This window comes from Cherax quadricarinatus, chromosome 85 (assembly GCF_038502225.1).
Source record: "Cherax quadricarinatus isolate ZL_2023a chromosome 85, ASM3850222v1, whole genome shotgun sequence".
NCBI lineage: Eukaryota > Metazoa > Arthropoda > Malacostraca > Decapoda > Parastacidae > Cherax > Cherax quadricarinatus.
The window spans coordinates 5,669,709-5,682,348 of NC_091376.1; the positions used below are offsets into that span (position 1 = coordinate 5,669,709).

At 42.0% G+C, this 12,640-nt stretch overlaps 1 protein-coding gene across 15 annotated transcripts in view; it reads right to left on the reverse strand.

Moving 5' to 3' along the window:
• Positions 1-208: 208 nt before the first annotated feature.
• Positions 209-12,640, reverse strand: part of Ssk (smooth septate junction protein snakeskin) — a 33,790-nt gene continuing 21,358 nt past the window's right edge. For all 15 annotated transcript variants that reach the window (XM_070103252.1, XM_070103253.1, XM_070103254.1 and 12 more), the window contains one exon: positions 209-4,615. In XM_070103252.1, the coding sequence (XP_069959353.1) occupies positions 4,418-4,615 (198 nt within the window). In that variant the 3' untranslated portion in view covers positions 209-4,417. The remainder of the gene's footprint in view (positions 4,616-12,640) is intronic.

Below are 12,640 nucleotides of genomic sequence, written 5' to 3' on the forward strand. Positions count from 1 at the left end.
CCCCTGAGCTCCGGAACTAGCCTTGTTGCAAACCTTTGCACTTTCTCTAATTTCTTGACATGCTTGACCAGGTGTGGGTTCCAAACTGGTGTTGCATACTCCAGTATGCAACACTAAGGTATCGGAACGCTATTCTCAGGTTTGCCAGACGCCCGTATGTGTATGTGAGAGATAATAATTAAGAATAATACTGGGATAAGAATGAGTATTACCTTCTAATAATATTTACTACTTCAGACAACTTCATAAACACCTTTACAAATATTTATCAAAAAAATCTTTCCCATGAAATACGTTACAGTACAGAAGGATGGTTGGTTAATTGAGTTTAAAATTTATCTACTACACTAGGATCATTAAAGCTACACGTAACCTTTTGATAGCCACACAAGAATACTCCAATACTTCAAATATACATTAAACTATCAGTATACATACACTGAGAGACATACACCTCTCACTATGTATATCCTGTGGGTGCGCCGCCCGGGAATACAGAATATATACACAAATTATGCAGATATCGCGAACAAGCGATACAAGAAGCAGAACAACCACGGGGAGAGTTGATGCTAGCTCTACCTGACCAGCCGGGCTGTGGCTCGTACGTTGGATTGCGTGCAGCCAGCAGTAACAGCCTAGTTGATCAGGCTCTGATCCACCAGGAGGCCTGGTCACAGACCGGGCGGCGGGGGCGTTGACCCCCGGAACTCTCTCCAGGTAAACTCCAGGCCTTTGGTGTTGCACTCAACAAATTAAGAGGTTTTAATGTTGCAGAAAAGAGGAGTGAGAGGCTCAAGGACATACATCAGAGGGGACGCCCTCAAGGACATACATCAGAGGGGACGCCCTCAAGGACATACATCAGAGGGGACGCCCTCAAGGACATACATCAGAGGGGACGCCCTCAAAGACATACATCAGAGGGGACGCCCTCAAGGACATACATCAGAGGGGACGCCCTCAAGGACATACATCAGAGGGGACGCCCTCAAGGACATACATCAGAGGGGACGCCCTCAAGGACATACATCAGAGGGGACGCCTTTGCTGGAAATATTCCCTGTGATCGTACCTGCTACCACCGCCTCTTCTGCAACATTGCAAGCTCCTGATAATGAGTTGATTGCAACACGAAAGGCCTAGAGCTATCATTCAACTCCCCTGTGGTTGTTTTGCATATACACGAACTTATTAATACTATATGTAAATAATATACTGAAAAAAATATACTACATATAAAAAATATGCTAAATTATTCTACATACTAAATGTCACTAAATCTACAGTGCCGGTGAGAGGCTCTTGATCCAAGGAAGCGGACGTATCCTCTCCTCTAGATTAAACCCCCCTCAAGGAAGGTTCCTTGATGTTGGTGAGGGGCTCTTGATTTAGGGAATTGGATCTGTGCTCCAGTTCCCCAAATTAAGCCTGAATGCCTTCCACAAACCCCCCCAGGCGCTGTATAATCCTCCGGGTTTAGCGCTTCCCCCTTGATTGTAATAATAATAATCTAGATTAAACCTTATTACCTCCCATTCGTCCATGCGCTGTGTGACCTATATGGGTTTAGCGCTTCTTCCACAAAAACTACTCTCAACTTGAGGTCAATTTCTATTCACAATTTCTGATAGAAAAATCAGTAATTTTATTTTCAAATTAGTAATAAAATTAGTTTTTAGTTCTGATGAAAAAATTGTTGTGAGATATTTTTGGTTATGCTTAAAGATATTTATATACAAGACTGGTGAACTGTAGGAAAGTTTCTAGTGTTACTAGAACGTTACTAGAGTATCTAGATTATGCTAGAGACTTTAGAGTTATAGTCTCCTAGAACCATACTAGAGACGACAGCTGGATTAGAGTCCTTGAGCTAAAGTTAGATTCTCTAACAAAAGTTAGAGAAAAGATAGATCCTCTTACTGACAAGGAGAATGAAATGTGTTCCATTTTCAATAATTATTTTCTCTCAGTTTTCCCACAGGAAGACACTAATAATATCACAATTATTATTTTTATAGTGTCCCTGAAGAAGACAAATTAAGTAGTATGAGTCACTAAGGTAATGATTATGACACAAATAGACTGACTGAAACAAAATAAGTCGCCGGGTCCTGATGAGTTTTTTTCAAGGGTTCTAAAGGAATGCAAAATGGAACTCTGTGAACCATTAAGTAATATTTTTAATTTATCTCTTCAAACAGGTGTAGTGTCTGATATGTGGAAGATGGCTAATGTAATTCCTATTTTTTGAATCAGGGAACAAGTCGTTACCGTCAAATTACCGCCCAATAAGCCTGACCTCAATTGTAGGCAAATTGCTAGAGTCAATTATAGCTGATAATTATAAGAAGTCATCTTGATAACCATAATTTGATTAATGATACTCAACATGGATTCACGAGGGGCCGTTCCTGTCTAACTAATTAACTTTCTTCAATAAAGCTTTTGAGGCTGTTGATCATGATAAAGAATTCGATATTGTTTATTTGGATTTTATTAAGGCTTTTGATAGAGTACCGCACCAAAGACTATTAAAGAAAGTGGCGAAACTTCTCCTCAGTAAAGATACGCAAGTGTTGTACATGTGTCTAATTTATCAACTTGTTGGTTCTCTGAACCATTTATCAACATTACTGTCAGACACAGCAACATCTTAGGATCTTCATACAGGGAATTCTTCACTTGCCTAACCTATAGTCATGACCTTCCACATGTGGATTTGTCCACTGTGACACCGCCTACGACTGCTTCACCTCACCTGTCTACAGCATATAAGCTACTTCGTGCATATGCTGTATTCTTTTCAAGATTGATGGACTGATTACATCGACTCCAGGCTGAGGGACTGATTACCTCAAACTACTCCTGATCTTCACCATTCCTCGTATAGGACTGATAAAGCAACAGTGTGGCGAAACGTTACTCATGAAAGATACCCAAGTGCTACGCATGTGTCTGATTTATCTACTGGTCCATGCTAGGCACATTCAAGTCACACCCGCTGAAGAAGGAAGGAGCGCTGCAGCCGGCCTACTGGCTTAAGCTGGTCACCCACATCTACTTATAACCACAACAATTTTATTTCTTTGTGCAATATACAAAAAATATTTTACACATAATAAAATATTGTTAGGCACAAAATAAAGCAACTAACATGCTGGGCATTTCTGGCAGAGTAATCCTGATGCTTACACAATACTTAAGACTAGATATAATGTATATATTTGGTAGAATTACCGACAATATTTAAAGTGATGTAGATGTCCTCTGAACCAAGATGCCATGATGTTGCAGTGCCATGATGTTGCAGTGCCATGATGTTGCAGTGCCATGATGTTGCAGTGCCATGATGTTGCAGTGCCATGATGGTGCAGTGCCATGATGTTGCAGTGCCATGATGTTGCAGTGCCATGATGTTGCAGTGCCATGATGTTGCAGTGCCATGATGTTGTCAGGCACTGCAACATCATGGAATATTTAAAGTAAAAGGACAGAAGTGCAACTAATGTGATATTTATTGTGGCAACGTCCATGTACTGTTTGTAACGGCTTGACAAAGCTCCTGGAGATCGAAACGTTGCCGCAATAAAATGTCACATTAATTGCACTTGTGTCCTATTACTTTACATACAAGACTAGACAAGTATTTTATCTAACCTAGTTTTAAAACTACACAAAGTTTTAACTTCAATGACGTTACTCGGGGGTTTGTTCCACTCATCCACAACTCTGCTACCAAACCAGTGCTTTCCTATATCCTTTCTAAATCTATTTTTTCTAACTTGAACTCACTACTGCAAGTCCTGTCTTGGTTAGATATTTTAACATGTTATTTGCATCTGTATTTATTCCTGTTTTCCATTTATACACCTCAATCATATCCCCACTAATTCTACGCCTTTCTACAGAGCAGATTCAAGGCCTTAAGTCTATCCTTCTAAGATAGACTGAGTTTGTATATGGACTTCAGTAAGGTCTTTGACAAAGCTACACACAGGAGATTAATTAAGAAAGTAGAGGGCTGAGCTTGCTACCATCTGCAGCTCATAAGACTGCCATCCCCACGAGCCCCTTTGAGGCGGGGTAGATGGCAGACCAGAGGCCTAGCTTCTCCCTACGAGCCCCGTGAGGGCGGGGAATGTGGCTGGGCCTGGGGACACTTGGTCCCAAAGATGAGGAGGTACTGTACCTTCTCCCATGGGAGACTTAAGTCTCGAGACACTCCCCAGATAGGGAGCCAAGGCCGGGTCACCACTACTTGGAAAAGACCCGGGCCGGGAGAATACCGGCGAATAAAAAAAAAAAAAAAAAAGAAGAAAGTAGTTGCACATGACATAAGACGAGAAATTCTATCCTCGGTCGAGGCATGGATAAATAAAAATCAGCTTTCTGTAATCCAGGGAGGATGGGTTGGCTAAGATGATGTTCTGTAGTTCCTTATAGCGCAGACTGTATCTGCCAGGTAGCTGATGGAAGCCAGGATGCAGAAGCTGCCTAGGGTCACGCCATTTGCCTTTCCGCTTTTGGAGAGCTTGATTCCAGTCCAGAAGTGGATGGCCACGCTCCCCGCAGCCACCAAGAAGATGAACATCAGTAGGTTGAACACAATCTCCTGTTGAGTGAAGGCACACGTTACTAGCATCCACACAGTGTATTGTCAAACGTGAGGAAATATACAGGTTGCTGCATCACCAGCTTTTAGTTATATATGAATAGTATATAACTGTGAAGGAAAAGCCCTTAAAAAGTGGGAGTTATGGTTGTTTAGACATCCAGGAACCATTAGCGTGTTACTGCTCACACTACCATCTAGCGAGCTGAGGCTAAACTTCACCTCCAATCTTCTCCTGATCAGCTGTGCTGCTGGCCTGGTCAACCAGGGTAGACGCTACTTAATTGGAGTAAGATCCCTGTCTACAGGACATAGTGGGACATTACGACTCCTCACCTCTGAAATCTGAATTGTGGTGCTACGACCAACAATATGAACAACACACTTCTCATACCAACAATAACTAAACCAACCAGGCTCACTGAGATAAGTGCAACCATAATAGACCACATATGGACCAATATACTAGCCCCCTTTAAATCAGGGATAATCACAGATAGCACTACAGACCACTACCCTACCTTCCTCCTGACAAACATTAGTAAACCACCACTTGAATACAACAAAGTCTCATTTAGACTCCATGATGAGGCTTCAATAAGGAAGTTCACAGCTGACCTTGAGACTGTTGACTGGCCTACAGAATTCTCCAAGGCCAATGATATTGATGACTGGACAGACATTTTTCTTAACAAATTACTTAGACTATACAACAAACATTGTCCTATAAAAACGAAACAGATCACAAACAAACGGCTTGGTTGCCCATGGCTAACTAGCACCATTCTGAAATCCATTGACAAGAAACACCAATATGAAAAGCAATACAGACAGGGCTTAATACACAAAGATATTCTTAAACACTATTCATCAGTTCTCACCAAAGTAATAAAGAAGGCCAAACAACTATACTACTCCAGCAGATTCACAGACACTAGAGGAGATATGAAAAAGACCTGGAAAACACTCTCTCAGTACACACACTCTCAGATTCTAGGGACCCACAAACTGAAAAAAAAACAAGAATATTGTCCTAACTAAACCTAATGAAACACCACAACATCCCACTGACACAGCTAACAAGATAAACGACTTCTTCTCAACCATAGGATCTAATCTCGCCAATAAAATCCCACATACCAATGCCCATGCCGGGGACTACCTAGATGGGAATTTCCCAAATTCTTTCTATCTTGCACCAACTGAGCCCACGGAAGTCACCGAGAATATAAAGTCACTTAAAAATAACTCAGGGAATCTGTCTCATGTCCCACCATTACTGTACAAGCGAGCGGCCCATGTCCTTTTGCATCCTATTTCATTACCTTTTAACAAGTCACTAGAAACTAGCACCTTCCCGAAACTACTCAAGATGGCAAGGGTTACACCAATACGTAAAGGTGGTGACCCTACAGACTTAAACAACTATAGGCCAATATCAAACTTACCATTGCTATCCAAAATCTTTGAGAAACTCGTGCACAGGAGACTGTATTCATTTATAATGGCACAAAACATACTCAACCCCTGCCAATTTGGATTCAGGAAAAATAAAAGCACTAATGATGCAATCTTAAAAATGCTAGATCTGCTTTACACAGCACTGGAAAATAAGGAATATCCGCTAGGAATTTTTATTGACCTAAGAAAAGCTTTTGACACAGTAGACCATGACATCCTACTCCACAAACTTGACCATTGCGGTATAAGAGGCCATGCGCTTGCTTATTTCAAATCTTACCTTACTAATAGGTATCAGTATGTTACCATTAAAGACACAGCATCAACAACACGGCCACTTGATACTGGAGTTCCGCAGGGAAGTGTCCTTGGTCCCCTGCTCTTCCTCATATACATCAATGATCTTCCAAACGTATCCCAACACCTGAAACCCATTCTCTTTGCTGACGACACGACTTATGTCATCTCTCACCCTAATCTTGCCACCCTCAACAGCATTGTTAATGAGGAGCTGATCAAAATATCGACTTGGATAACAGCCAATAAACTTACGCTTAACACTGACAAAACCTAATATATTATGTTTGGTAGCAGAGCAGGAGATGCACAAATTAACATTAAGATCAACAACACTCTAATTACCAGACATAATGAGGGCAAATTCCTAGGCCTATACCTTGACAACAACCTGAATTTCAGCACCCATATCCAACACATAACCAAAAAAGTATCCAAAACGGTTGGGATCCTCTCCAAGATACGATACTACGTGTCACAAAATGCCCTTCTCACACTATACCACTCACTTATTTATCCATACCTCACCTATGCTATTTGTGCTTGGAGATCAACTGCAGCAACACACCTAAAGCCAATAATAACCCAACAAAAAGCTGCAGTAAGAATAATCACTAAATCCCATCCCTGGCAGCACACCCCCCCACTCTTCATAGATCTAAATTTACTCCCTGTTCAGTACATCCACACTTACTACTGTGCAGTCTACATCTACAGGACCTTAAACTCCAATATCTGTCAAGTGGGTTTTCGATAATGTGGATGGGGTAAGAATACTCACGTAGGCTGGTAGTACGTATAATATAACGGAAAGTATGGGAAAGCACCAACAGCCAACCTGCCTCTCTCTGCTGCCTATCTTCAACTGACTCACAAGTGTCTACAGGGTGAGGGTGTTTGAAATCCTGCTATGGTCAGCAGCAATATGAATACAGTCAATGATTCACACAGATGGTTGGTAGTGAGTCATCTACTGGTACACTGGTTACTGGTAACTGGTTACTAGGAACTGGTACTACTACTGAGAGCTCGGCGACGTTAACGTATGTCGTCCCGACATACAAATAATACAAACTAGAGACAGCAGGTGTACAGCTTGGGCTGATTCTATACAGTGTCAAAGTACACAACAATTGAACATTATAACATACATAAGTAGAATATTGGAATGGAAGCTTACGTAACTGAAACTGTAATGAAACTGTAATGCAATACAAGGTATAATATAGCACAACTCATTGAATGAAACTCAACATTGGGATTACACAATAGAAGTGATAAAAAAAAATTTGATCGATCGATCTGTATTCATGTGATCTACGGATTCTGAGGAAGGAATATATACAAAGAAAGTGTTTAACAGAAAGGCGGATTCGGTGCACTCAAATCTAGACTGTTAATTCTCAGAATTCGGAGAGAACGTGAACACCAAAAAAAAATTCTTGAATACTGATAAGTTGATACTGTAATTATTCATCTATACAGGTTATTTACATTTAACCCCAACTCTGCTAGGGTGAGATTGATATATGCAGAATGGGTGTCATCTCTGGGAGGATCAAACTCTGTTGCACTGGCTAACTCATGCTGTATTTGAGGCAAATCTGAATTGGAAGTAACAAATGATACTCGAGGATTTCTCAATACCTGTCGTGTACGTAGGGAATAACGACATTCAGGTTGATCGTCTGACTGAGTATCAGAGGTAGAGAGTACAGGATCAGGAGGATTGTCAGAGTCTGTCACATTAGTCTGGGTTGGAACATCATTATCATCACATACTAACTTCATATGATCTAAATGCGATTCTTTATACTGACCAGTACTAATTTCTCTAACCTTATACTTATTACCAGTGATATGTTCAACTACTCGATAAGGACCAACAAACTTTTGATCAAGCTTAGGCATTGCAGACGTTTTGTTAAAGTTAGTCAGTATAACTCTCGAACCTACTTTGATTTTGGATGGCTTTGCTCGAGTGTTTGCGACTCTTGTAAATTCTGCTGTTGATTTATGAAGTGTTTCACGGATTCTTCTAAAAACACTTTGAGCTAAGCTGGTACGAGTTGCTATGAAATCATCAGGGTTGTAATTTGGTTTCGGATTAGAATATAGCAACTCATAAGGCAAACGTTTATCTACACCATACAATACATAATGTGGAGTGTCACCTATAGAAACATTGTAAGCAGAATTTATAGCACACTGCACATCAGGTATAACTTCATCCCAAGTTTCACTGTTGGGATTGATAGTGGCTCTCAAGACAACAAGTACTTTCTTATTGGTACGTTCCGCTAACCCATTGCTGGCAGGATGATGAGGAACAATGGTGGATTTAGAGATCTTGTACAAGGTACACAAATTTTCAAGAATCTCATTACAGAATTCACCTCCATTATCTGTTACTAGGGACTTAGGGGTGGTATGCCTGCAGATAATGCGTTCTTTAAACGCTATAGCTACTGTCTCGGCAGTCTTATCTGCAATAGGAACTAACTCACAATATCTGGTGAAATGATCTACCATAACACATAGATGTTTGTTGCCCTGGAGGGAACATTGGAAATTAGTTAACAGATCTATCGCAACTCTTTCCCATGGTTCACTAGTGGTTGGATACACTTGGATTGGATTAGGACCATTAGCATTACATTTATGTTGCATGCAGACACTACATTTCTTAACATACTCAGAAATATCAGTTGCCATACGAGGCCAAAAGTATTTCAATCTGGCTTGTTTTACTGAACGATCCATATCAGGGTGCGCAACACCTGGTACATCGTGAACTAGCTGTAAGGCTACATTCACTAGTGACTGTGGAATTACTAACTGGTAAACTCTTCTGCTAGGAGTACCCAACTCGGCTGTTCGATACAGTAATTCTTGGTTCATGACAAAGTCACTGATGGGTGCTGGTGGCTTCACAGTCAGAATAAGATCTTCCTGGAGCAGGAATCGAATCACACCAGACCACATGGGATCTGTTCGTTGAGCATTCTTTACCTCTTCAGCACTAAATGGAGGGTCTGCAGTTACTATACTAACATGTCGCGATAAGGCATCTGCGACTACATTTGACTTGCCAGGTAAGTGTTCAAAGGTGGGATTGAACTCTTGGATAGTCAAGGTCCATCTGGCTAACCTTCCAGTAGGTTGTTTGTTCTGGAATAAAGGTATCAGTGGAGCGTGGTCTGTCAAGACATGAACAGAGTACTGATAAATAATGTCTCGGAAGTGCTTTAAAGACCATACTATTGCTAAAGCTTCTTGCTCAGTTACTGTATAATTACATTCAGCCTTCGTAAGGACTCGGCTAGCAAATGCAACTGCGTTGTACTTGCCATCAGTCTTCTGAGCTAGTACGGCACCTATGCCAATAGAACTAGCATGTTGATAAATTAGACACATGTGCAACTCTTGGGTATCTTTATTGAGGAAACGTTTCGCCACACAGTGGCTTCATCAGTCCATACGTAGGAGAAACTTGAAGAACAGGAAGAGAATGAGGTAATCAGTCCCTTAACCTTGAGTCGAGGTGTTCAGTCCATCAATCTTGAATAGAATACGGCATATGAGCGGAGAAGCAGCTTATAAACCGTATGGCAGGAGAGGTGCAGCAGTCATAGGTGGTGTCACATTTGTTCATTGTGGAAGTAGGTCGTGCCCAAGAATTAGGCAAGCGAAGAATTCCTAAGTATTAAGATCCCAAGAAGTTGCAGTGTCTGACAGGTTTGTAGATGAATGGTTCAGAGAACCGACATGTTGATAAATTAGACACATGTGCAACTCTTGGGTATCTTTATTGAGGAAACGTTTCGCCACACAGTGGCTTCATCAGTCCATACAAAGGAGAAACGTGAAGAACAGGGACTGTTCGTTATACCCATCTTCTCACCTGGTAAGGCAATGGCTTTACGACGTTTGTTCAACAGAGTCAACAAACGCTTGACTTCATCTGGGAAGTCAGTGGGAGCTAAGTCTTTCTCCTCAACTGGTAGAACAGATTGATCCAGTGAAGTGGATGAGGTCTCCCCGGTAGAAATAGCACCGACCCACTGGTCAGGTGACAACTCATCCTCTACCTGAACAGGGTAAGGATAGTGAACAAGGTCAACAAGATTGGTATTTGCTCTGAGACGAACACTGTGACCAGAAGTGTTAGCTAGGAAGAAATGGATCTTACTATCTCTTACAACATGTAAGGATGGTTCAACAAATAGACCTTTTACTTTGCAGGAATCACTGTCAACTAGGACGTTATCACCATCTGGAACACTAGGAACAACAACAGACACTCTAGTGAGGGCACTAGCCGCGACAGAAACGTCTTTCTGCAGACGGCATGTGACATCAACAAGAGATGGCATTACTAGTTGCAAGTAATCGTTTTCTGACAAGGCGTCCCCTGTGGAGAAACTACTACTTGAACTAGCAGACATTGCAGGGATAGGCTCAGCACTCAAGGTAGTCAGAGCGTCCTCGGACACTTGAGGTAACTGGACACTATCTTGCAAGCCTGAAGTTGCAGGAACACAGACAGGAGTGACAGGATCACCAGTGCCTGACCGCTTGGGTACGCTACTGGAAAATGCACTGGCCTGTAAGGACTTAATTCGAATGTCGTACTCTGCGGCAGTATGGCAGATCTCGGATCCAAGCTGGTAACCCCAAAATGGTACGATCAAGTCATCAATTTGGGCATGCCATCGATAAGGGTCGAGCACAATGCGTAAGTCTCGCATGGAAGCAAATCCCAGTAGAAGGTCACCAGGGAAAGTAATCTGGTCGACAACAAGGAAGGAAGCAGTGAAGTCTCTACCTTGGATAGAAAAAGTGAGGGAAGTCCGACCTCGGACACGCAGGTGAGAACCAGCTACTCCACTAAGGGAGGACACATGAGTCGGTTCTACGAGAAGGACATGTAACTGCTTATCCCTAAACAAACTAGACCTGATAATATTGACTTGCGCACCAGAGTCCATGAACAAATGAACGGGCGCATTATGAACAGATGCTTGCACTATAGGGCCTATGGTTGCATTGGAAGTTATGTGCAAACAAAAAGGTGGATTGTCATCAGCAAAGATTTGTTCCACTTCATCCCCAAAATCATCTACGTCAGAGACATGTGAAGCAACATCATCAGCAGGATTGTCATTATCGAGACTGCTAAAGGCTTCAAAGGAATTGTGAACGGGGATGGTGTACTCATTATCACCTACTGTCACCATGGGACGGTTTGACTGGGGCGCTCAAATTCCCCCGAATTGGAAGAATGAGCCTGGTTCTGGTTATTTTGAGAACCACGATGTCTGTTTCCTCCACGGGTTCTGCGGTTGGAACGGCCACGGAAAGACCTAGAGTACTGAAGGTTGTAGAGAGCATTGCACTCAGATGTGTCATGTCCATGTATTCTATGATAAGTACAGTAGGGAAGATCTGACTGGTACTCATCATCAGTACGACGCCTCTTAGGGTAACTATCAGGACAATTAATTGCAATATGACCACGGAAACCACAGTTGTAACAAGTCCGCTGACTATGGTTACTGAATGTACTATGAATACTACGAGGTTTATAATGACTCTGTACACTGGTCCTTGGTGATCGCTGCGATGGTTGACGACCACGATTTGTCTCTGTGGCGCAAACAAGAGGTGGTGCAGACTGAGGCATAGGTGTGAAATTACTTTTGATACATGGGAAAGTACCCTGGGGACACAAGGAACGTACATGATTTAGGGCTGTAAGGGGTTCCATCGTCACAGTTGGGGGATTAGCCTCATAAGCACACACGGAAGCAGGCGGCATGAGTTCTTTGATTGCTCCAAAAGCTGCTATTTTAGCAAAGGACGCTGTGGATGGTTTATCCTCGTCAGGGACAAAAGCTGAGGACTGGACAGCATTGATAAATGATGATAAAAGTTTGTCTAATCTAACAGCAAATGCACTCAACGATTCATTAGTCATGGGTGTAGCATTCACTAGTTCCCTAAGAACGACATATGGATCAGCTGTTTTTACTGGTACGAGGAAAGAACGAATCAGTTCCTCATATTGTGACCACTTAGTAAGATTCCTGAAGTCTCGCATATCAAGGAGATCAACAACGTGAACAGCAGCAGGGGATCGATGAAGAGCTTCTTTCGCAAGTCTGATAAGACTTTCCTCTGAAGGAGGACCTTCAACTAGAGCATTAACACGAGAACGAATGGCAGTAAACCATTCTTCAAGACTATGTACATGGCCATTGAATA